The 26,260-nt window shown below is 39.0% G+C and overlaps 3 protein-coding genes across 9 annotated transcripts; 2 read left to right on the top strand and 1 right to left on the bottom strand.

Annotated features, from left to right (window-relative positions):
* The first annotated feature begins 172 nt into the window (after positions 1–172).
* Positions 173–2,593, top strand: pin4 (protein (peptidylprolyl cis/trans isomerase) NIMA-interacting, 4 (parvulin)). Its single transcript, XM_044206352.1, has 4 exons — positions 173–459; positions 670–737; positions 1,325–1,444; positions 2,275–2,593. Exons 1-4 carry the CDS (start codon positions 363–365, stop codon positions 2,431–2,433), a joined length of 444 nt encoding a protein of 147 aa, XP_044062287.1. The 5' UTR covers positions 173–362; the 3' UTR covers positions 2,434–2,593.
* Positions 2,594–2,949: 356 nt separating this feature from the next.
* faf2 (Fas associated factor family member 2) lies at positions 2,950–10,008 on the top strand. The gene is made up of 12 exons (XM_044206351.1): positions 2,950–3,244; positions 3,566–3,849; positions 4,940–5,008; positions 5,176–5,310; positions 5,683–5,759; positions 5,862–6,000; positions 6,143–6,228; positions 6,501–6,592; positions 7,254–7,431; positions 7,960–8,131; positions 8,285–8,428; positions 8,768–10,008. Exons 2-12 carry the CDS (start codon positions 3,787–3,789, stop codon positions 8,948–8,950), a joined length of 1,338 nt encoding a protein of 445 aa, XP_044062286.1. The 5' UTR covers positions 2,950–3,244; positions 3,566–3,786; the 3' UTR covers positions 8,951–10,008.
* A 192-nt stretch (positions 10,009–10,200) lies between these two features.
* rnf44 (ring finger protein 44) lies at positions 10,201–24,430 on the bottom strand. 7 transcript variants are annotated; one of them, XM_044206347.1, is made up of 11 exons: positions 24,130–24,428; positions 20,218–20,410; positions 18,920–19,142; positions 18,526–18,693; positions 17,897–18,070; positions 17,597–17,758; positions 16,311–16,429; positions 15,959–16,046; positions 15,423–15,544; positions 15,225–15,324; positions 10,201–14,179 (listed from the first exon to the last, which is right to left on the bottom strand). In XM_044206347.1, the coding sequence occupies exons 2-11, from the start codon at positions 20,322–20,324 to the stop codon at positions 14,117–14,119; spliced, it is 1,326 nt and encodes a 441-aa protein (XP_044062282.1). In that variant the 5' UTR covers positions 20,325–20,410; positions 24,130–24,428; the 3' UTR covers positions 10,201–14,116. The 7 variants fall into 7 exon arrangements, with proteins under 7 accessions (XP_044062282.1, XP_044062285.1, XP_044062280.1 ...); XM_044206350.1 differs by having other exon boundaries at positions 18,574–18,693; positions 24,130–24,426; XM_044206345.1 differs by lacking the exon at positions 24,130–24,428 and adding an exon at positions 22,334–22,665.
* Positions 24,431–26,260: the final 1,830 nt, after the last annotated feature.

The raw sequence follows: 26,260 nt of genomic DNA, 5'->3' as shown, positions 1-26,260 counted from the left end.
TGATTATGTCCTATTTGAATAACAGTTTTAATTTGACTTTTAGGGTTACTATAACATCTGTCCAGGGACTACATATCGAAAATAGCCTTTTATTTAACTCTGGCGCGTTTACAGCAATGTTTATTAACATGCATGTCGCTACTAAATAAATAACTAACATATGTCTGTTAAATATGTCAATTAATAAATACATTTTAATGACCCTTTTTTATGAACGCAGTTTGGCTGTATAATTTGGCACTGCACACTCTGGTACAGTGCACTAGGTGGCGGTATGGACGTTGACTGGCTGCAGTCTGCCCGGAGCTAGCTGCTTAAGAAGAAGAAACACTTGCGCTGTAATCACAACATAGCATGAGCGCATGCTATTGCAGTTTTTTCTTTTTCATTATTGCTTGAATTTCATTATACGTTACTCTAAAATGCCACCAAAGGGAAAAGGTGGCAAGGGTGGTAAAGGTTAGTGGTCAATTAGTTATCTACAGTTAGTCGTGTGTTATGAACAGCCACTTTTACTAGCTTGTAGCATAAAACGGTAACACACACTTCCATGAGATGATGTAGCTAGTTCTCTAGATTTAACATGATCATATAGCCTGCTGCTGTGTTGTTGTGGTGATTTCATTTGTTTAACGTGTTGTCCTGGTGCTGAACCTCGTTACTGTTCAGGAGCTGCTTCAGGAAGTGCAGACGCTGACAAAAAAGAAAAGGCACCTAAGGGAGGCACTGCTGTGAAGGTAACTTAATTATATTTTAATCCAAAGCTGCACTGCAAAAGTCAAATGTGACATAATAGGGGAATTTTACCACGCGATGACTGCCCTCTTACCACAAAACCACTCTTGGGTGAGTTGGCTGGAAGGAAGTGACAGCTGAATGTGTGGTTGGAACCAGATCAGAGGTGAATCAATGATGACCGTGTACAAATTGCAGTTTTCTACACTAGACAATGTACAACCTGTTGTCACCTTTTGAAATAATTTAATCTAGAGATTTTCCATCTTTGTCACAAGATGTCTTTAACAAATGTTGCCTCTTTCTCTTTGATGGTGTAGTCCTGACACCTGTGATAAGCATGCCATTTCAAATGGCGATTATGGGAACAAGTTAAATATTAATGTTGTTAAATTCAGAGCTACAGAAAATATTTCAAGCACCCTGTTTTATCTCCAGGATATTTCTGGAAAAATAAGCGTTATGGCTGCATTAACACAGAGAAGAGGAAGATGTCTACAGTGATTCTGTATAGTTATAGGTTGCATCCCAACCATTGTTTGTTCCTGGAAGTCTAACTGGGCTTTTATGATCTGTGTTTTTCACCCAGGTCCGGCATGTCCTCTGTGAAAAACATGGAAAGTGCATGGAGGCAATGGAGAAACTGAAGGCTGGGGCCCGTTTCAGTGAAGTAGCGTCACAATACAGTGAAGACAAAGCTAGACAAGGAGTAAGAACATGCTCTCATAATCATTTGCTATTTTTTTTTTTACTGATTGTGTTGGCTATTTTATTGCTTGATTCAAATTATCCCATAATATTAACCGGAAGCTCTGACTGCGATGGTCCTTTGTATTTTGCCTCTGGTAATGAAATGGAGAACTTGTTACATTTATTTCTGGGTCAGTATTTATTATTTTGCATGGTATGTGGCTTGGATAAGGTCGTTGTTGCAAAGTAAAATTTAATCGTGAAAAATCCAAAGAACACAACAAAGTTTGTACGTCTATAGCCATATGTATATCAACCTGTGGTGATGAAAATGGGAGATGATAAATATGATAAACCTAAACCTCAATGAGTCTTTACTGGTGGTGAATTCCAGACTAATGAATAATAATTATTTACTCCATTACTCACAGAAATTGTCTGAGCTTGTGCTATTTTTCACCAACTCTGTACACCTGCTTATTCACACGTGCATCCCACCAGAACACCTACACTGCTGTACTCTCAGCTGCTGGGGAAACTTCAGTGGCGATATTAGGCCATTACTCAGAAACACCACTGAAATATCTGAGTTGTTGGACTCCGAGCAACAAAGTGTTTACCTCACATCTTTATCTGTGCCCTAATTATACCTGGCAACTGATGTCGTAAAAATGAGTGTTTCTGCCTTGCTCAGAGTTGTCAAAATATCAAACTTTTTATTTTCAGCACAGTGAACCCTTAGAACCCTTTTGCCTTTTATTGCTCATGTTCACTCACTTGTTGTCTGACTTGGTACCCATATTAGGTGCATACTGTGTGTTTTCTTCACGACTCTTGTGTTCATGACAGGGTGATCTGGGGTGGATGACGCGAGGATCGATGGTTGGACCTTTCCAGGATGCAGCGTTTGCCCTACCTGTCAGTTCTATGGATAAACCTGTCTACACAGACCCTCCTGTCAAGACAAAGTTTGGGTACCACATCATTATGGTAGAGGGCAAAAAGTGACGTGGGACAGATCAACGCTTGAAATTAGGACACACAGATTCTACAGTGTGCTATATTGTGAAACTGATTATTTCCTGATCTCAGTGTTTCAATGCAATGTTTGCTTTATATATTACAGAATGTTTTCAGAATAAGAAAATTAAATGATCCTCATGTGTCAGCTTTGTCTTTGTTAAGCGTGCACTACCTTACTGACAATTCCACCTGAAGGGACATTCTTACAAGAAACTTTTACATTCACATAATTCACTGGATTTTCTTTTTCAGCTTGATTACAATTTGTGGAAATCAAACCACAAATGGCCAAATAAATAGAATTACACTCAAGTAAACCGAAACGTGTAAGGTTTGTATGTGTGTGTGTATGAGAGTGTTACAGAGAAAGACGTGGTGGAAGAAGAAGTGTTGGCCTCACTCAAAAAAACTTTCAGAAAGGGAGGTGTTACAGTGATGTAGTTTATTTCTGATACTCTGGAGATAAGTTAGTTAGCTGTTGGCGCTAACTAAAAATGTGGACAACAAAGCTATAAATAAAACAAAACTAACATTTACCAAAGAAAGTAACAATTGTTACAAATAAAGTTTGGTTACTGAGTAGTAGTGTTGCTGCCAACAAATGATTATTTTCATGATCAATTAATCTGCTGATTATTTTCTCAGTTAAATGTTTGATCTATAAAATAGTGAAAAATGCTTTTCATGAAAGCCCAATTGCAATCAATCAATTGCTTGTTTTGTCTGACCAACAGTTCACTATCTCATAACACAAAGAAAAGCAGCAACGCCTCACAACTGAGAAGTTGGAACAAAGGTATGTCTGGCATTTTTGCTTAAAAAATAACTGAAAAGATTAATCAATTTAAAAAAAATAGTTGATTATTTTTCTGTAGATTGACTGATTGATCAGCTAATCAACACTATTACTGACCGACGAAGTGTTAAATATCAAGTAGTTTGTATTGTTTTATGTATTTTAAATATATACATAATTTAGGTAGCCAGTAGAGCAATATTCTATGGGATTGGACATTTCAGACTCATGAACAAAGAGGTGTGTGGTTCACTTTCATTTTAAACGGATTATACAAATATCCCCAGACTTCTCTAATCTGCATCTATGTTGCCTTTACAGTTACGGATCAAGGCCGATCCGTGCAAGTAATACAGTCAATTAGATAGATCTTCAGTATTGTGGACCATGGTTATTATAACCCGGACCGGTGTGGTGACTCTACTGCTGACATCCAGAGAGCTAGGCGGCAGTAGCCCGCAGAGGTCGTAACAGCACAGCCAGCATCAGGAAAAGACAGTTGACGCTGTTACGCTTTGCTAGATGATTGGCGAGGCAAGAAGATGGCGGCGCCAGAGGAGCCAGAATTATCCCAGGCGCAGACTGAAAAACTCCTTCAGTTTCAGGTAGACACCCCTAAATCCAACACTAACACGTGTCCGTTTGAAACCTCGTATAGTAATACGTTATCGCTGGTACTGAATCCATGTAAATAGAGGGAACCGTGCGTGTTTAAAGGCTTTTTGCACAGTCAACTTCGATAACGTTACCCCTAGCCCCCTAACGTTAGTCGTCAATTTGAGTCAGAGCTAACGTTAGCAAAGCGTGCTAACATTAGCTAAGATAGCTAACAAGTTAGCAGACTTTAAGGGTGATGGGTGGGCTTAAATAGCTTGACGTTTCTTGTATTTTAGTCAAATACATGCACTCAATGCAACTTTGTTCATCGGCATCACCGTGCTGCGTTTTAATGTATATTTTCACTTTACGTTAACTTGGCTAACGTTAGGTTTCCACTGACGCTCCCCACTAACGTTAGCTAAACTTGCTGAGTTAACAGCAGAGCAGTAATGATCGAGCTGTCACTGAAGTTTCTCAGCGACACCACTGTTTTTAGCTAAGCTAAATGAAATTGTTGATTTCATGACAAGAGTGAAGCGTTTTTCCTCCCCTTTTAATCTACAGTCTGTTTTAGCTTTCTTAGTCAACAATTGATAAGAGAGCCGTTATAATCACTTGATATTTTGGAGAGCTAGCTAACCTTTCGCGTCATCCTGCTTGGGAAAAACGATTTTTTTCTCTGTGCGTATTGACGTTAATTTCGAGTTTAGCTCTCTAACTAAATGAGAGTTAAACAGCTACTTTAATTGTTTAATTATAACTGTTTGACCACCGAGACAATTTAGTTTTGTATGATTCTTGCTAGCTATTTTATGAATAACTTGACACAGCATACCAGTAGCCTGTAAGATAATGTTACAGAAGGAAGCCCTATATACCAACGTGCTGTTGTGCTTTTATGAGCAATTTGAGGCCTTCAGGCTGACTTTGTTTTTATTGGTGAAATAAAATGTGACAAAAAAAAATGACTATCATAATGGACAGACATATAGACAATAACAAAGCTGCTACAATGATGAATGTGATGATATGATAAGAGATTAGGTTAGATTAAGTTGGTGACCTTCAGTCTGACTTTCTTTTTATGTCTAACAGGACCTAACTGGCTTGGAATCAATGGACCAATGTCGTCGAACATTAGAGCAGCATAATTGGAACATAGAGGTAAAGCCACGTTTACAATTGGATTTTCATGGCACTGTTTACATTTTTATTCCTATACAGAGCCTGTGAACAGTGCTGGCTTTCATCATTCATCTGTCATTTGTTTCTTTTGGATTATTTAAGGGCTTGACTCAAGTATGATTGTGTTTTAAATGTACGTGTTTCAGGCTGCAGTACAAGACAGACTTAATGAGCAGGAAGGAGTGCCCAGTGTGTTTAACCCTCCACCATCCAGACCATTACAGGTCAACACAGCAGACCATAGAGTATATAGTTACATCGTCTCAAGGCCACAACCCAGGGTAGGTCTGCAGCTTATTGTAATGTTTGTGCTTTAGGATGATATCTCTGCATAGCTATTAGACATTTTTACCACAAAAAATAAGATACTGTATTTGTCTTACAATATTCTGTATAACTGTTGCTCAGGCTTGACACATAGACACATTCTAGCAGGACTTTTTCAGTATATAGTTCTGTTGTTAATGTTGTCACTCAGATTCTGTTCTGACATAATAAATAAGGTGATGGGGGGTCTTCTAGGTGATGTCTTCATTTTTAATTACATTCATTTTATATTACAAAACCTAGAAAAGCCCTCATCTTGGAATTTTGTTTTCTACTTATTTTCTACTGTTTGATTGGTAATCGACTGCATTGGTTCTTCTTTTCAGGGATTACTAGGATGGAGTTACTACTTGATAATGCTACCTTTCAGATTTACATATTACACACTCCTGGATATATTCAGGTAATTCAAGCACATTGATTTAAACTTGAAGCTGATGGAAGGTAAACTTGTAGCTGCAGGAAGGTAATTGATCATCATCATTAATTTTTTTTTTCCTTCAAGGTTTGCCCTGCGGTTCATCAGGCCAGATCCTCGTGGTCGTGTGACAGACCCTGTTGGAGATGTTGTGTCCTTCATTCACAGTTTTGAGGAGAAGTATGGTCGGTCACACCCTGTGTTTTACCAGGGAACATACAGCCAGGTGAGTTCAGAGATATGGAGTGCCAATGACCAATTAGAAACATACTTTTTTTTTTTTTAATGCTCTGAGTCAATTTTAGGTAGCGGACAAGGTAAAAAGACAATATTTGTTGCATTGCTTTTGTTCACTCTGAAACATGTAGGCACTGAATGATGCCAAACGGGAGCTCCGCTACTTATTAGTGTACCTTCATGGGGAGGATCATCAAGACACTGATGAGTTTTGCCGGTATAGTACTTATTACTTTTTTCGCCTGATTGTCAGCCATCAGAATTTGTTACATATCGCCTGTTGTTGCTCTGTGTCATACAGTTGCTTGAGTTTGTTTTTACTCAAAGTGCAGTCTGGTTGGTCTTTACCACAAGTTATGAAGGCACATAAACTCTAGTTTAATATTAGTATATTTATATGTAACGTTTTTGTTTTATATCCATGTGCACATGAAATGGGTGTTCCCTGTTAAATGTTTTGTTTTGTGCTACTGATCTGTCTCTTCCTAGCTCCACGTTATGTACAGAAGAGGTCGTAACCTTCCTCAACACGCAAATGCTCTTTTGGGCATGCTCAACCAGCAAGCCTGAGGGCTACAGAGGTATGCAAATTTATTGCAACCCAAGATTTGTTGTCAGTCAGCTGTTAATGTAACAGCTCTGATCATAAAAAATATCTAAGTATCACTCACACGTAGGCACACTTCATATGTCCATCTCCTGTATGAAAGACATGACTAACTCAAACTGTAGGATTAGAAAGTGGATAAAGGGCCCCTCCTTACTTTTAACCTAATGAAAGTCAAAAGAACAAAGGTGAAGAGCTGATTGTCCTTTTTGTTTATATTCCCAGGTTTTGAGTTCTTCGTTGAGACTTTTGTCACCACCGTACTATAAGGAACTTTGTGTTGTGAAAGTCATTAAAAAATTAAAACAGACAGCGAGTCCTGTGGATCGTACATAGTAACTGGGCCATTGTGTCTGGAAAGACGTGCTTTTTGAGTTTCTGAATATAATTTTTTGATGCTTTGAATTTCACAAACAAAATTCCATTCACCTCTACTATGTTGTGATGGCAATTGAAGTCTCAGTAGAGAACTCAAAGCTTTGGCACATAAAACAGAAACTATTTGCATTCTAGCTACCACAAGGTAGCTGTGTGTATGTGGATGAGTTGGCCATCTAATTAAATAAATATCATGTATAGTAGCAGGACTGTTGAAACAGTGAGATTTGACTGTATAATGTTTGGGTGTGTTTCAGTGTCCCAAGCATTGCGGGAGAACACCTACCCATTCCTGGCCATGATAATGCTCAAGGACCGCAAGATGACAGTGGTGGGCAGGCTCGAGGGTCTCATTCAGCCGGAGGACCTCATCAATCAGCTCACCTTCATCATGGATGCCAACCAAACACATCTGATGTCAGAGCGCCTTGAACGGTACTGGAAATCAATAAATTCACACTAGATTGCTTGACATGAGACATCTCATCTCCATTTACTTTGGTGAAGAATGGAAGCTACATGTTGGGATTGTTGAAATTAGGATTGAGGCTCAAAATGTGACAGCCTGGAGCTGATGATCAAGCAAGTCAGTTCATTTTCAGTCTCATGGTTACAATCCGAAACATAAAACATGTAAGATGTGACATTTTAAACAAACTTTTAAAGACATTTCACTGATGATCAATTTACAAGGTTAACTTGGTTTTCTTTATTTTATCTGTGTGTACATCTGTGTGCCGACTAGTATCCCAGTTATGAATCATATCCTCCCTTTGATCATTTTTGTGATACAGTGATTACATACAATATAGATATAAAAAGAACACTTCCAAAAATTGTGCATGTAAACATTACTCTGCTTGAGCAGAAAGGACTGTAAATCTTTCCCTGTTTAATACCACACTCTGCTAGTATACCAGAAAAGTTTCAGAGTTCATAAGTACAGACAAATGTTTGTTTCAGGGAGGAGAGGAACCAGACCCAAGTGCTCAGGCAGCAGCAGGATGAAGCCTATCTGGCCTCCCTCCTTGCCGACCAGGAGAAGGACCGAAAGAAAAGGGAGGAGGAGGAGCAGCTGAGGCAAGCGGAGGAGAAGGTCCGACAGAGTGCTCTTGCAGAGGAGCGCCGACGACGAGTGAGTCTTACATTCCATTAGATTTATGTTGTACATGCCAATCTACACAGGGAGACCTTAACTAATGAGTTATTTAATTGAGACGGTTGTCTCTTAACATACATAAAATTCTTTCTTTTTTAAAAACTGTCAATTTTTGTTGTGTGACTCCAGACACTCGAAGAGGAGAAGGAGAGGAAGTCAGAATGTCTTCCCCCAGAGCCACCTGCGGATGATCCAGAAAGTGTCAAAATAGTGTTTAAGCTGCCCAATGATACACGAGTAGAGAGACGATTCCTCTTTGGGCAGTCTCTGACGGTGAGTACCGCTGTTATCAAGACCCTGTGTACTCACCTGGTTGATTCATCTTATAAAGTGTTTTTCAGTTGCTTTGACAATATCTCTACGTTTTAGACAAAATTCAAACCATGTGCTATGTACAGCCAAGTATCTGGAGGCTCGAGATACAGACTTGGTCCACATATGAACAAAATAATTTTTTTCAGATACTGTAATGAATAAATTCACTGAATGGTCTCAATGCTTTATAGCACATTAAAATTTCACATTATTATAAAGCATGTCTTCTCTAAATCTGCAGAACACTACCACTTGTGATTATTTGTCAATTCACTAGACAATTCTTTTCTTTCACAGGTAATATACGACTTTCTTTTCTCTTTGAAAGAATCCCCAGAGAAGTTTCAGATAATTACAAACTTCCCTCGCCGAGTCTTGCCCTGCCTTCCAACTGAAGAGCAGCCCAACCCTCCCACACTAAAAGAGGCAGGGCTCAGCCGCTCCGAGGTCCTTTTTGTTCAGGACCTTACGGACGATTAGTAGATGACATACCTCCTCTACGTGGAAACGCATTTTCCTCCAATGCCCACCCACTCCTCTTTTTCTTTTTCTTCTTTTGTAAAATGGCCATTATGCACAAGGGATCATTGAGATAAAATCCTAACCTGGACAAATTTAACTACCCTGCATCCAGTCCTTGTTTGGTTGTGTTTACAGGGTTCCCAATAGCCTGGAAAGTCTTGAATTTTATCAAATAAATGTTTCCTAAAGTCCTTCCTTGAACTCATCTTTGTATCCGTGTGGACAAAGAAGTTTGTTTTCCATTGTATGTACTAGCTACCAGTTAATTCTTGTCCTTCTTCACCAGTAATTGTTGCAGCAAAGCATTAATCATCTACTGAAATGTACTGAACCAGTAGCATAGCTTTCTGCAATACCAGAACCATATCCCAAATCAGTTCGTGTCTGGGCAACTGAGGAAGGCAGATGTATTAAAATCTACTGATACACAGGATGCAGGATAGAGAAATATGGATTTCTATAATGGTGTGAATGCCTTGGCTACAACTTGATGTTTGATCCATGTGTCCTAATTCAACATCCTTTTTGCCCTGAAGTGTATACATGCTTCCTCCAGTGACGGACGAGCACAGAAATGGTCTAAGTTGGGTTTGGTACCGCTGTGATTAATCTATGTAGTGTGGAGAGCAAATGTACTACTTCAGGGAGCAGGTTGGTGGATTTGGGCATAAAGGAATTATGGGAACCCTGTTTTAAATGAGCCATGACCTGTATATAAGTTAGATATTTAAAAACCCAAAATTTACCTTGTTTTGTTTTTTGACTCATCTGTGTCATAAAATGACCAAATGCAGGTTGGTTACTATGTAAAGCAGACTGCCTCAAGCTCATGAAGTTTAAAAATACAATATTTAACAGAGGCCACAGCTTTTAAATGTGGCTTTATCTAGTATAGTAAGAGTCTGCCCATAGTGTGCCTGTGGTTACTCATAGATGCCTGTTTTGCCTGTAACATCTAAATGGGCCCATGTAAAGATGTAATTTTCCAACTATAAATTAAAAACATTTTAAAAATGTGGGTTCTTTGAGAATGTACGACACTTGCTTGTGGTACTGGTGCATCACATAAGCAGCCCCCGCCCCCGTAGTTTTGAGAACGACTGAACTATTTTCACTAGGATAACACTTAACATACACGAAGACATTACTGTTATTTTAACCACTATATTTTAACCTTTCAGTAGCTTAAGTCAATAAGACACGTGTGATATTGGTATACATCATACATTTATTAGTGAACAACCCTTTCAAATCAGCCACAACAATAAAAAAAAATATGATTGCACTACTTGGTAAAGCATAACTAGCAACTTTCATTTAAAAAAAGTACAAATCTTAAAAATTTCAAACAGTATACAGATGTATATATAATACACTAACTAGTTATGTTAAATGCTACAAACAATATGATTCCAATGGAATGAAAAATTATAACAATAAGAACCATTTCCTATATATAATATATATTAGTTGTTTTCTCCCCCCACCCCCCAATACAAACATGGAAAAAATGAGGTAACTGTAAATGTGCAAGTACCAAAGCAAAATATCTGCCTAACACAGAACACATGCCCCTGGCTCTGTCGGAGGGTGGGTAGTCTGGTGTTCAGGCAAGGACCCCTAGAGGCCAGGGAGAGTAAGAACAGTAAACCACTATCCCACCACAGCAAAAGTCATTGGTAAACAATAAATGGCGTCTACGGAGCAATCAATCACAAATCCTAAATTAATTTTAGCTGCTTATTGGAACACATTTTTGCACCACACAAGCTGTGAATTTATTCCATAACTCTTAACAGAAAGACTACAAGACTCTATTCCCAGTTGTCATTAAAAATTACCTCATTACCTAGACCTTAATGGGAGGTTCTCTTTTTATTTAATAGGGTAGCTGGATATTGTCAATTAAATATTTACTCCAAAAATAATAGCGCTAACATTAACATGAATTAAGGTATCTATATGTGAACAATACATTTTAAGATATTGATACACTGAGAGCAAGAGCCTGATAGGCAGGTACAGTACTACACTGAAATAAGTATGACAACACTTTATTCTTTTTTAAATCCCTTAAACTATATTGTTTTTCACTGACATTGTTTAGGGGTATTAGTATAACATGCTTTAAGAATACATGGGATTCATGACAAACTATTGCATTCACGCAAGTGAGTTTTCATACCTAAAAGCAGAACATCTAGCACCTTTTCACTATGGCTTTTGATAAACTACAGTAGTTTCAGAGCATGTAATCTTCAGTCGTTAGGGCAATAACAGTAACACAATGTATGTAAGAATTTCTGGATTCAAGACCAGTTTTTTTTCCCCCTATAAAATGAAGTTAGCGCAATAAAATCTTGTAGTCATTCAGTTCTATTACAAATGTGTGCAGTACAATGCATGGCAGTTATCAGCTGAGCGTTAAGATCCAAACCCCCAGAACCCAAAGCCAACTAGAGCTAAAAATCAGTTGGGATCTGGTTGACAAGCATGCATATTGTGCACCATTAAATAGGTCCCCACCAGATTTTGAGTTATCCTCCACTATAACAAACTTCTTGTACTTTTTTTTTTTAAGTCATGCAAACACCTCTGAAGTAGATTTGGGAGTGAATTAGGTAGGATAGTGTGCACTGCGGCACATTTAAAAATGGGATCACAACCGCTATGTCAAACATATGGTCTGAGTAAAAGAACAAAAGTCAAACAGGTTTGAATAATACACTTGTAATGAGTTGCAGTGTACATTGCCTCTTTTCAGTGAATACTAATAATATATTAACTGATCTTTTATTCTTGCATGCCTGTCTTTAAATGATGTAATATCTACTATTTCCGACAAAACAGAATATTATAATTGATTACATTAAATTATTTATGGTCTGAGGAAAACGACCAAACTAAATTCAGATATACCCTTTTCATGGCATCCTTTCCATCTGAAATGGACTGTTCTCCTTTATTTTTATATACCGAGAGGCCCTGAGTGATTTTTTTTAACTTACAATATATGCCAGCGAATAGATATGTACACATAGGTTAATTCTCAAAGCTGTGGGTTAAACTCATTAAATGGCTTTTTTTTTTCTCTTGAAGGTGGCACGCACATCAAAGACTCACATTCACTTAAGAAACAAAAAGGTAAAGAAAAAGGCAAGATCCCTTTACACATAAAAGCAAAAGGTTACAACTGTCTGTTAGTGCTTACTGGGGCAGTTACGGGACAAGAGTGATTCCAAAGCAAAAGCCCATTTGTTGCTCTTTTCCCTCCCACCCCAAATATATCCTGTTTTTTAATGTGAACACAAGCAAGGAACTAGAAGTCTCGGTGTTTCTACACTACTGAACACTCCAGCTCTGTGTTGTTTGAACCCCGACCTGATCACTGAGGAATACAGACAGCTGGCATTTCGTGGAGCGTCACCAGTGACTTCTACAAGGGTTTTCAACATTCTTCTGTCTTCAAATGTTTATCTAAAAGCATTCACACTGAAGCTATACATACAGTTGCTCTTTTACAACACCATTAACATTGGCCTAAGACAATGACCTGACCAAGTTACCAGAATATAACACATACCATACACGAACATTGTTAGTGCTCCAACCGTTTCCTTCAATGTATTTTCTCGAGAAGATAAAACCAATAAATAAACCTTTTTTTTGTTTTTGTTTTTTTTAAACGGCATACTTTTAAAACAAGTGGAAAGACAAAGTATTTTCAGGATTAGTAATAGGTTTGTGCTTGTCAAGGTCATAAGAAGGCAGATCTGAAATCTTGAACAGTATAGGCTATATCTGTGTATTGGATTTGGCTCACAAACAAAGAAATAAAAAGCCCATTCTTCCTAAAAAAGGGGAAGAAAGTTCATTTAAAACTCGCCACTCACTGCACATATTGCTTTCTGCACAGGCCTCCAGAGCTCTATGGCATCAGCATAGCCTTCAGACGAGGATTCCCATCCTTAAACGCAGTCAGGGTGAAACCACATGCTATTCTTCCCTCATGGCGCTTTCTGAATAAGCAAGCAGTTCTTTTAGTATGCTTCTTTGTCTCTTCTTTTTCTTAAAATTTGATGATTTTGGTGGCAATGCTTGATTAAAATATTGCTAGTCTGAATCAACAGTTCATGCAAATCCTAGCATGCTGCCCTGTATCCAGTGGTTACACAATGCATTGGCTCTGTGAACAGGACAAACACACACACACACGCACGCACGCACGCACGCACGCACGCACGCGCGCGTACACACTTGCCAGAGGAACAATGCTGACATGGAGGGTGGATGTAGCACTTGTGCAGTTATGCCAGATGACCTCGAAAAGACGCAGTCCATTAATCCATGACTGCTTTTGTACGGATCTGTTTTCCAGAGTGGATAATCTGGGGTAGAAAATACCCCACAGTTGCATGTCCCATCACTTGCCGTCCATAACCTCAGGCTTAACAGAATCTGCATTTAACCACAGCAAGTCACACTTACACAATAGCATTGGCAAATCTAAAACAAACAAGGGGTAAAACTGTTGAAATGATCAATACATTATTGCAGAACATACATTATTAACAAGTCACTTTGCCCAAGACCTACACAAACATGCATCTATGATGGTCAGGCGTTGCCTCCAAACACAGATAGCCATGTTGAAGTATTCCTATTATTTTTCTGCTAATTGCACAAGGTGTCCAGCCTATCATCCTCCAGGCTCCCCGACTCACCTCTTCCAATGCAGGACTCCCACTATTCATGAACACCGTAACCAAATCCACTAAATAAAATTAAACCCTGTAAACAAAAGCAGCAAATAATGCATTGTAGGGAAAATCTTTGGAATCTGCAACGAAGGGGCAGAGAAAGAACTGGCTGGCGATCCCAGAACTCTGGCTATAGGCTGCAATAGGCAGTGGGTTTCATGAGACTTGGACAATGAAGCACAGCAGAGGTACAACAGGCTCCAGAAACAATCCTGGATTGCTTATTATTTAGGAAGGGGCAGGAGTAGTGGGTTGGTAAGCTATATTTACTGGAGGACGCAGGTTAGGTGGCAGATGTCCCCAGCTTTGGGACAGACTCTGGCGTGTGCAGCTTTCCAGTTCAGCACTCAGATAGAGAAAGTTCTCACTCCACCTCCCGGTGTACGTCCGAGGCATCGGCTCGGCAGATAGGACAAGTGCGATTGGTCTGGAAATCAAGCGGAAACATTAAGCATAAAAGACATTAAGCACTGTGCAGTGTTTCCCCATACATTGATTTATTTATGGCGGCCTGCCACAATATCAACATTGACCGGCACTTAATGATTGTCTTTTTTTTTTTTTTTACTATTTAAAATGGGTAACATTTCATTTTATTGTAGAGCCCCTCCTTGCCCCACTCACTCTCTCTCTCTCTCTCTCTCTCTCGCAAACACATTGACAACAGACCTTCTGAATAGCCCCTCTTCTCCGTGTTCAATCTGAGCTGGGTTGTTGAGGTTAGCACTCTGTACATAGCTGCTAGTCAATATCATGCAAGTGGATAACGTTAATGATGATTCTTTAACTTGCTCCCTCAATCCAGATGAATAAAAAAAAAAAAAATTAAGACTCAAAAGGGCTCATCCTGAGGAGGCACAAAGACAGTCTGGACCAGAGGTATTAGCAAAATAGAGTACCTAGAAACTTAAGAAAACACACGTGGGAAAGATGCACAGTCCGACCAGTGTGATTAGCTATCCAATTAATTAGTTTTGAATATTTCCAGGCTTCAACCAGTGCTGCTGTAGCAACTGAAGCAGCAAGAGAGGGTCAGGAAGAGATAGCTGTTGCTAGTGAAGAGAGAGAGATGTAGGAGAGGAGGAGGAGGAGGACAGCAGCCAACATGCTGCTGTGGGAGAGCCAGCTAGGACAAAAGCAACAGGTGAGATTGACAGCAAACACAGATGTAAAAGCAGGGCAGGTCAGAAAAGCACATTTCTCAGGAAAAGGTGCGTCATTTCTATTCCTTACTGTATATATTTTGTTATTTGTTTGACAAAACGTGAAGCAATGGAGCTTATTTGACACAATGTACTTGGCAATTTAAATATTTGCAGTGGAGCACCATATATATGGTATTTAATAAAAATAAAAAATAAAATGCCAAGCTACCGCCACAAATAGAACTTAATTCTTTGGGAAACACTGCTGTGTATCAAAATATTCATACAAAACAGACGGTTTAATTGTTAAAACTGTCATCAACTTACCTTTAACCATTTATCCACACACTTTGCGTGGAATTCGTGGTTACAAGGTAATACCCGAAGTAGCTGCCTACACTCAAAGTCACTAAAGCACACAACACACCTGAGGGGAGGAAAGGAACCAGTTACCAGGATATAGATGCATCTATATCGACTAAATATAAGTGGTTTGTCTCATTAAAAGGTGAGGAAAATGCTTACAGCGTTTGTTCAGATAGATGATTCTCTGAGTTGAATCTGTAGGACGGAAGTTGCTCTATATCTGCTTTAGTGAGTCCACGTGGCTTTGCTTCACCCAACCTCTCTGCCAGATTCAGTAATGCCTACACACAGAGAGAGAGAGACACACAGAGGGGACAATGCCGATGATGTCAGGACCATTTATTACTTGGAATGTGAAATACCATGAAACTGACATGTGCTCCATAAAGCCACCAAATCACTTTTAGTCACACCTTTAACCTTGGAGATGGTGAAAAAAGGAAAGGTAACCCTTCCTTAAACGATGCCTGGTGCTATTAGCTTTTACAATTTATAACCACATGTTTTAAAAAAAGAAAGAAAAAGAAAAGAGAACTTTATTGTGAATGTGAATCATGTGAATCTCTACACTTTTACATAAATTCTGCAAGGTTCAAATTAAGGTCAACCATCAGCACCTTTACATGAAATTCATTGTCATTTCCAGTGAATTACAATGGATTGAACACTTGTGATCAAACTTATGGAGACTTAACCTCATAGTTCTCCATCTCCACATCATCCACATCAAGGTCAAGACTGATGGCTGGGCCCACTGCTGTTGGAGGCACAGGAAGCATTGACCTGAGCAGAGAGAGAAACATAACTTGTTGAGCAAGCATTAACACAATCCCTGTAACTGCAAGCAGCATATGCTCTGCAAATATCAGCACTGAGTGGCAACTACAGTTAACTATCGTTTCTGTCCTGCTTCTTCACTCCATTCATTTTTGAAAAGCAAAAACGCAAAAGCCAGAATGCAGCGTTTTATTTACCCTAACTCGGCTGCAGTGTTCTGACACACATAGTAAAGCAGTAAAAAAGGATTCTTTTAAAGCAGGTACTCACAGGAAGTAAGGGAGGAAGCCTGGGTAGTAAGATGGAGGAGGAGGAGGAGGAGGGGGGAGAGGTTGCTGCAACCGGTATCTCTGTCCACTCACTCGCCGGGGCAGCATGTGTGGATATGGCTGCGGAGATAACATACAGACATTTAGGGAATTGTGTAAAACAGAAGTCTAGTGAACTATCTTCTTCCATTTCACTATGTCTGACTGCATTAAAAGGACATTGGTTAGGAAAAAAGGACAAGCTGAAAAAACCCTTAACAGCACACAAGAACAGTTTTACAGTAATGTGACAATTCTTTTGGAAACAGTTAGTGTTTTAAGATTTCAAAGTCAGCAATTACTTTACAGTTATTTCTACAACTGTTAAATACAGAAGATGCAGTGTGTGGCGGCTTTAGAGCTGTAGGAAGGCACCTCTGATGGAGCTGTGCGGAGCAACAGCAGGTAATGTAATGAGTAATGTACATTAAGTAACTGCTGCTACTGTCAAGCAAAGTAATGTTATTGCTATTCTCAATGAGTAATAAGTAAAGCGAGTAACATGCCCAGCACTGGTTAAGATAGTGAATCCCAAACTTTTTTATGACATTTGACGGCATTTCTATCAGCCAGTAATAAAAAGGAGCCAAGTTGAATTTTACTGAAAGAACATCATCAAGAATATGAATTGCATGTTTTGCCACAAATGTTTTTTATTAGGTTTCTTTTGTACAAATGAAAAATGCATGTTAGACTTTGCCTAAATTGTCAGACTTTCTAGACACAAGACATTATATTATTATTACTGTGCTAAGTTATACTTAAAGTGAACTTGAGAGCAAGATGAGCTTCTTCGTATTTTGTGTACAAAAAAAAGGGGTTGAACAGCCTCCTGCTGGAGGCTGTTCAATCCTTTTTTGTGTTTCAGTCAGCACCATCAGACTTGTAGCAAACACTGTCACTACTGCTAGCTACAGTAGCTATGAAGCTCATCGTCTCATAATGGGCAAGTGTCGATTTTAAACATAGACTTAAATGCCACTCAAAACAATCACTAGTTTATAAATGTGTAACGTTTCCCGATAGCCCGCAATCAGATACAAAAATGGTTTATAACTAACATTACTGCCTGTGGCAGGCAAGAAAAATTGATAAATTCATACTTTTGTAAATCAAATTTAAACATTTTTAATAAAAAAGGAATCTAATGTCAATGCTTTTTAACACTAAGACCTGCAGATGCCCTGTGAATGTGTCATCTGAACAAAGCAGGTCATGCATCTGCAAATGTCTCAGAGGCTATCTTACCACTCCAAAGGGAAGCTCCTGATGCAGAGGCTCTTGAGGAAGATACTGTAGGGGCAGAGACGGAGGCAGCGCTGGTGGGTGATGAGAGGGAGGGTAGGAGAAGGTCCCTAATGGGTGCTGGTCCCCTCTTAGGTCAACTTCATTCTCTACCCTCTGTAGAGGCTGAGAGGAGAGAGATGTACAGAAAAGGTTGGCGTTAAACCTGACATATGTATGCAAATGAACAAACTAGTGATTACAGTCTGCAACCACTGTGCTGTGTTTTCATTGATAAACATGTGTATGCTGTGGACTACTCACCATGCGTGGGTGTTGAGGCTGTAAAGGGACAAATTGGCTCAAAGGAGTAAGGTGCGGCGGCTGGTGGGAGGGTACAGATGGGGTTGGGTGCAATACAAAATGGTCGCTGGAGATCAGGGGTGGAAAGGCTTGATAAGACACTGGCATATGCTGCATGGTACATGCCTGTATGAGCTGAGGAGAGAAAAACACAAGAACGGACATAAATTAATATAAGTTAATTCTCTTTTTTAGTTTTATCTATGTCAACAATCAAACTCAACACTTTGAAGCAGCCTCCACCTAACCAAAACAAATGTGCTGCTAACATTAGCAGTAAGGCAGTTTTAATGAGTTAACCGCGTTGTAAGTGTGTAGTGAACAGAAGCGATTCATTATATAAAACCACAGCACTGACATTATTGCCACAATACCACACTAATTATTAGCCTGTTTCCACAAATAAACTACATAATCATATTTTATGTTGCTTAACTGTTTATTTGTGCTAACATTAAGACTAAACCACAAATCCTGCACAGTAACAGAGGCAGCTTATTTGTTAGTCATGAACAGTGACAGATTGCATGGCTGGTATGGTGTGCTACATGGATGCCACTGACATTTGGGCTCTTCCTTTTCAAACTCACAGGAGGAGGAAGGCAGCAGAGCAGAGAGAGCTGTCCGCTGAACATTACCGAGCATGCTGGGAGCTGCTGAGTGTTGCACCCTGGAAGGGGCTGCCCGGTGTGGATGGGAAATCCGTGGGTCGTCACCGTCGTAACAGTGTATGATATCGGAACTGATCCCTGGTGCATCTTTTAAGAAAATAAGTGGGGGGAGATGGGGTGACTCCACAAATCTGCTTAAAACAGAAGCATGTCTGCCAAAGAGAACTCATTGTATACCACTACACAACACCATGATTGTTTCATTTTAAATATGCACATTACTAGGGAATACATTTGGTCAGACAAGACAACAAATCAATGTTAAATAAATGTTATAACTTCTCTACCCATCAGGTTGTTCTTGTTCTGTTACCTGGTCATGTAGATCCACCATGATGGGGCTCTGCTGGGGCAGGTGAGCAGCAGGGTGAAGCATGCGTGGTGGTGTGCTGGTGTGGCTGTATTGTCTGGACTCATCTAAAGGAACCTGTTGGTGATGTTGGGAGAAAAGCAGATGATGGAAGTTCTCATCCTGGACCAGGGAACTGTGCAGTACAGGTCTGTCTCGTCTCCCCCACTGGCGTCTCACTGGTGGACTGTAAGATCATATAGAAAAAAAAACCTCATAATTTCCACAGATAGTTCAATACATTATCCCCATAAACAGACCCTCATCAGGTAAATGGATTGCATCTCAGTTGCATTAGTTTAGGTGCACAACTGCTTTTCAACATAGACCATTTAGATGTGTTTAAATGTTAAAGTGTTTGTTTTTATAAAGGAGTGGATATACAGAAAAGACAAGTCAGTTTAGTCATTTAACACTGCTAACTAATCAGAGTCACAATACCTATTTAGTGGCAGTCTTTTCTAATTAAAAGTGACTAAAATGTATCCATAAAAATCTGTCTTAAAGATAAGATATTCAAAGATATTTATTTTACAGGTATGTATATCCAAATAAAAGAAGTTGCATATTTCTCATATTATTGGCAGAATAATGCACTAATAGGCAATTGAAACATATGTTGGAAATCTTAAATATCTTGGAGAAACGTGTAAGTCACACTAAACAAAAATGCGAAAGGCTGGGAAACATGTTGCATGTAATAATATACTGTAGCTGGAAGTTCTAATGCTCCCGATGAAGGAGATGCTACTGGAAATCCTTTAACCTGCTCGACATCATTGCAGAGCCAGTGCTTTTAACTCAAAAGACAAAACAATTCAATGCATGACCCTGTTAACAGTCTGGATAATTCAGTCAAGGCAAATTTGAAATGGTATCTAAACCCGTAACCCCTGGGTTTCTCATGTTCTACTGTTATATGTGTAAATATCCAATATGTGGTGGTCTATAATTCTGTCAAAATATTCTAAAAATATATGCCACATTTGCACGCAAGAAAACGTGTGTTGTAAGGATTACCAACACACATACTGTTTATCTGGCTTCAGTTCTAACAAATGTGTTTTGATATTTAATTTACATTCAGGTGCATTTGACTTTTTTTGCCCTGCGGGTAAGGCAATATGAGTCACACCCGACATTTGCTTGATGTTGAAAGTAGTAGTAGTTAATCTTAATACTTTGAAGTTAGATACCACAAGATAAATAAATGTATCTCTAAAAGAAAAACGTCTTATGGAAAGACAAGGCAGAGTTTTTACCTTCTCCTGAGATGCACTGGGGCGTTGCAGGGCTCTCCAAGGAACCTCCTTGGGTTTAAGGGGGCTGTTGGTGGCAGCCTATTTACTGCTATTTCCCATGGTCGCATTGGTGACGTCGTGCAGACGAGTCACACTCTGGGAAAGGAAACTGTACAGTGGAGGCACTTGAATGTTGCCTCTGATTGTCTTAAACCTGCAAAAACACACCAATGGACACATTCACAACCCTGCTTCTTATGCTATAGAGCTAATTTATATCCTTTATCTATCAACTGAACACACAGGCTAGTCATCACAGAAAGTCATGAGGGTAAAAAAATAAAAAAAGTTACGGTAACTAGTTTACTCACTCTTTCCAACAGGAATATACCAGATATCAAGTGAAATGTGTACGGTGCCAGTCACATTTTAACACCCTATATCAAAAATTCACAAGGATTTTCAGATCTGTGTTACGCCACACACCCTAGTGGAATTAGATGTGATGTTGGAAAACTGGATTTTATAATTATATGCTAACATGAAATAAATGTAAATTTAAATTGTTGGTCATTTCTCTGAGGACCACTCGAGGTATCAGGACCCCACTTTGGTGGCAGCTCCTCTACTTTGCAGTTTCTTAAATCTCAAGCAATCCAATTTTAAGTTAACTGTGCTGTAAATCCCCTAAAATTAGGAATGTAAGGAATAGATTTGAGAACATTTTTGTTACTGAAGCACATATGAAGCATATAGGCACATGTTTTTATTCAGGGAATCATTTATTTAACTGTTATGTTTCGCTTTCACTGACCTTATTCAGGCTTCTTATATTTCATTGGAAATTACCCAGATTACAATCACTGTAGGCACATGCATCAGAAAACGTCTCTATATTTGCATGGTGAGTGATGCCAACATTATCTACATACATCAACATACAGTCGGTCTGCAAGACAGTTTACTCCCGTTTCTAGATGACTTTTGACATTGAAAGCTGCACTGCCCAAAATATTTTAAGCCTTCTGGTTATTTATCTGGATAATATTTAATTCCAAATTGCCCTTGCTCTCTTCTGAGGTGACATTAGCCTCCCAGGATGAGTGCTGGGTCTTTTTACTTAAATATTTGTACTGAAATTCATATACACTTGCTCTAGGACTTTCAATTCCTGCTTTCTTAATGTCAAATACACTTGAAAAAGGTCATACGTGTTTCAAAACACACAAGACAGTCTTATCCTCAACTATAAAAGACAAATAACTGTAATGTTGGCAACTTATAACTAAATTCACGTCATTTCTAATGAAGAAAAAATTGTCACAAACGTATCTCAGGTCAGTTATACAAATTCCTAAGTTATATTTTTAAATTTTGGGGCATTACAAAGACTTTACCGTTATAGGTGTTGGGTTTAAGCAAACTGCTAAAATATAGTGAATTCAGAAGTGTTATGGTGGCAGTGTAATTAATGCGGTATATTAGGGGACATAATAAATAGGGGTCGCTGTAGCTTGCCTGAACAAAAACATGAAAAGCCATGTGCTCAAAAGACAAAGCAACAACAAAAGACATGGTAGGCAAGCGGGACCGTTAGCTACCGTACAATTTAGGAGGCCACTGTAACGTTACACCGTTTCTTACACGTATTATACACAGCCCACACATCAGTGCTAAAATGATAAACATTAACGGATCGTTGTGTCAACCGTTGGTTTCTCACTGCCAGGGCAAATTCGACGTCCCCTGTTGAAGGAGAGCAGCTAACTTTAGCCAAGCTAGGCTAACGCTTTGTCCAAGCATAGCAGGACTCAGCAGCTGCAGATAACTGCTGATGGCAAGCTATTTAGCCAGCGTGCTAATAAATGGTTAGGACATCTGCTCAGTTATCACTGCATAGTCTACCCATGTAACATGTTACACCATAGACAGAGACCAGCATTGTATGGACAGGTTTAGCTATGAGTTGGCCAACAACACAGCCCACATCTTACTTTCTAGCTAGTTTGCTTGCTCGGTGAGAAGCGGAGATGGCAGGTGTTTTAGCCTCTGAAATGTCGTGTCCCATCAAGTGATCCTTGCATGTAATCGCCTCTAACCGACTACCATCAGCCGATGGTAACTAACGTTCACTTACCTGACTATCAATCGACTGTTGTTTCCTCCGAGAGATTTTTGACAATGTCGGACGGAGCTGCTAGTAGCTTGCTAACGCTAGCCACCTAACACACGCTTCCAACTGCTGCATAGGGAATCCGTTTTCTCCAGAAATCGCAAAATGGCCTGTCGGTTAACGGCAGCGTTTACCTGTGCGGTGAATACCGTTAAACGCGTGAAAAGATAACGTTAGCACCCAACGATACAGAACATTCCTTGGCGCGTGTATGTTCCTTGAAATGCATTGTTATGACGAAGCCACGCCTCCCTGTCAGAGTGACCAATCAGCGCGCAGCAAACACAGACAGTAGACACCCAGACGGTCTGTGCTACACTGTATCAAAACAAGCAGTTCCTGTTGTTACTTGTAGCTTATAAACGTTTTGGGTTTTTTAAACATTTTGTTTATAAGCGTTCGTTTCCAATTCTTGCTGTATCTTGCCACCTATAGCACAAAAAACTATACAGTGCTTTTGAAACAGTAGCTACCAGTGTTCGAAAGTAAGGACGTAAATTTACCCAAGCAGTGAATAATTTTGAGGTACTTGTACTTTACTTGAGTATTTCCATTTTATTCTACTCTATACTTCTACTCCGTTTTCTTTCTGAGAGAAATATTGCGCTTTTTACTCCACTTTAGAATTTACATCCTAAATCAGTTGAAGCATTATAAATTAAACTACCCAGCAGTATATAAATCAATTTGTAGCTGTTGTAGCTCCGACTCGACATATATACATTCAAGTACTGCTTACATATTAATGTAATAATAAATAGTAATAATGAACCAGTAATATATAGTAACAATGACAGGGGACATTCTGCATAATGAGTACTTTTACTTTAGATATTTTAAGTGCATTTTGTTGCTAATACTTTTGTACTTTTACTTAAGTAAAGATTGTAATGCAGGACTTTGACTTGGGATGTGGTATTTGTTATAGTGCGGTATGCTACTTTCACCTAAGTAAATGATCTAATACTTATTCCACCACTGACAGTCACTGTAAGTACAAAATAACCAGAAAGGGTTTCCACAGGTCGAACACTTTGCAAATGAGGAACCTGGTCTAATATTTAACCATTTGAGCATCAACGACCTTAAAAGTTTGGCAGTGCTTTAGTGATCAATTTTTCAATTTCGACCAAAAGTAAAATTGCATTTTAATTGATTAGATTAAGTGTTTATTTTGTAGAAGCCACTGCCTTTAGGTCTGTAACTCTGCTGTGGCCCACAGTCTGTTTTGACTCACTGGAGGCCACAGTGTCCTACCCAGCCGGTTATGTAATATTGCATGATCAAGTGAGAAACATCCTTCATGCGCTATTATAAGAAATTTATCAGCTAGGTTTTTGTGGGCCAGCGAATGCAGCTGTAAAAGACTTGATGTGAGGCTGCACCTGAGGACAATCGAGCTTTATTAGGCCTTATAAGCTACCAATCAGGCCCAATTCGTCCAGTAAGAGCTAATAAATAATGTCTTTGTCTGTTTTGAATGCTTTACTGCAAAGCATTGGAGCGTATCTGGTCTTTTAAATGCATCCAAAAGCAGGCACCTTATGACAAGCTGACTACGGAGAGCAGCAGTGGTATGCAACATAGACTAAATGTAAACATTACAACATCGCTCTCGGTAGCAGCAAAACAAGGAGGGGCTGGAGGTTGAGCAGGATGACAACCCTAATAACCCGTCTAACCGTCTCCCGTAAACACGCACCGTAAATCTCCAAAATTCAACCGAGACAAAGCAATAACAAGAGGAGGAGTGCAGTTACCTGATTGTTAATATGCAAACATCTGATGACTGATATTTTCCTTGTAATGTTCACATCTCGTTAGGCTAAGTGCGGCATCCTACGGTCAGCTGTTCCCGTGTGGAACATTCCGTGGATTTCACCACTGCTGTAAAAAAGGTGCTAAACATCAGACTCTCGTATAATCACCACATTCTGTCTGTGTATTGCGCGAGTTTATGGTTTTGCAACCCCCGAGATTGTTTTCGTAATGGCGATTTTTTTGGTTTTGGAAATGGTAATCCAGCCCCACGGTTGTTTTGGGTTTCTGCAGTTCCCTGTTACACCCCTATTTTTGCGTATTTCCAGAGCAGAGAGCACACGCCATGCTGCCATTTTTACCGTAATGGACAGAAAAAACTGTCAGTCTGACTCGAGTTCAGGGACGCCTATGAAAAGCGTTAATTTGTATTCAGGGAATTTAGTGAAGAAGAAGGAAAAAAATCCTCCTCATTAGCGGTGGAAGAAGTACTCAGAATTTATTTAAGTAAAAGTAGTAATACCACAGTGTAAAATACTCTGTTACAAGTAAAGGTCCAAAAGGTCAAAAAGTACAGAACTTGTAACCAGCAACATTTACTTAAAAGTGTCAAAAAGTACTTCTTTATGCAGTGTTAAATCTAATATATACTATATTATTGGCTTGTTATTATACATGTTGTAAAATATAGACAGCATTTTAATATTGTAACTGGTCGAGGTAGAGCTAATCTTACCTACTTTATTGGGAAGTTTAGCTCATAGTGCATCATATTTTGTTGATCATATGTTTTGTATGGGAAATCCTAATCTGCAAAGTAACTATTAAGTATAGCTGTCAGATAAATGTAGTGGGGTCAAACATTCAAAACTTCCCTCAGAGCTGTAGTGGAGTAGAAGTTTAAAGTAGGAGGAAATGAAAGTAAAGTAGGCCTACTTCAAAATTACTTCCGTACAGGCTTTGAGCATACTTAGTTACCTTTTCCCCACTGCTCCTCAGTAATGTCTGCGTAGTAGATTGTGTTGACTTTAGACACCATGCAGAATTAATATGAAGAGTTAAATTCCCTTTTGGAAAAAGTACTATACATTTTTAAGACAAGTTTTATATTAAACTGCAAAGTATTCTACAGGGACAGCATAAAAATTAACTCACTTAATGGCCTGCCACACTGTAAGTCCATAGATGAACCTTACAGATATATACAGATTTACAGGACTTCCTTTATTTTTCACACCTGCTCAAAAACATAGATAGCCATTAGTGTGCATCATTCACTCTGTAGTTGGAGTTTCACTTACAGTGAGTTTGGTGTATTTCTCTTCTTTTGACTGTGTGGTGACCTCATTTAATGATAAATGTCTTTAAAAGAAATCAGTTAGGTTAACCTATCTGATTTTATCCATGTTAGATGTTAATGCAGTGTACCCCACTTTTCAATTTATTTACATTTTTGTGACCACGTATTTCACAATCACATTTTGGTGTTGTGTAGAAAATACAGGAACTCATTCATGTATAATAGATTTTATAAATGACATCAGACACAGTAAGTATCAACCCTTGTGTGAGACCTTCCAACATCCTGATGTATTGGCACAAGTTAACTTTTATTGTTACTTATTGCATTTTACTTATTTCACAAAATGATGTTTCTGAATTAATGAGCCAGTGTGCGTCATTACTTATCAGGACTTACATCATCTTGTCTTTGGGGAAAGACAACACCCTGAATGACTATGGGAGCATTCAGTGTTCCTGTTTACTAGAATTGCTTTGGCAATGTTGTATAACATTCCCTCCCATTTATAAATTTTTATTGCTGGGTCAGGAGTGGCAGTGTTGTGTTCAATACTGTTAGTCATAAGCCAAAGTCTACATGGATAAGATTTTAGGAACAGATATCTGGGATGTTTGTCATCAATACCCAGACTGATTTAGCTTATGAGTATGTTAATGTTAAAAAATTCCTGTGTTTTATAAGCACATACCTTTGGTTGATTACCTCTTCATAAAAGGTTCTGTTCAACTAACTGAAGGATTCTCATCATAAACGCTGAGCTTCATCTCCTGAGGTATTAAAGAAAGCCTACTATTCACCAACCTGACCCACTTTGATGCTTTTTCTGACAT

The sequence above is a fragment of the Siniperca chuatsi genome, linkage group LG8 (genome assembly GCF_020085105.1).
Source record: "Siniperca chuatsi isolate FFG_IHB_CAS linkage group LG8, ASM2008510v1, whole genome shotgun sequence".
Lineage (NCBI taxonomy): Eukaryota > Metazoa > Chordata > Actinopteri > Centrarchiformes > Sinipercidae > Siniperca > Siniperca chuatsi.
The sequence above is the reverse complement of the archived record's forward strand: the minus strand, read 5'-3'. Positions and strand labels throughout refer to the sequence as shown.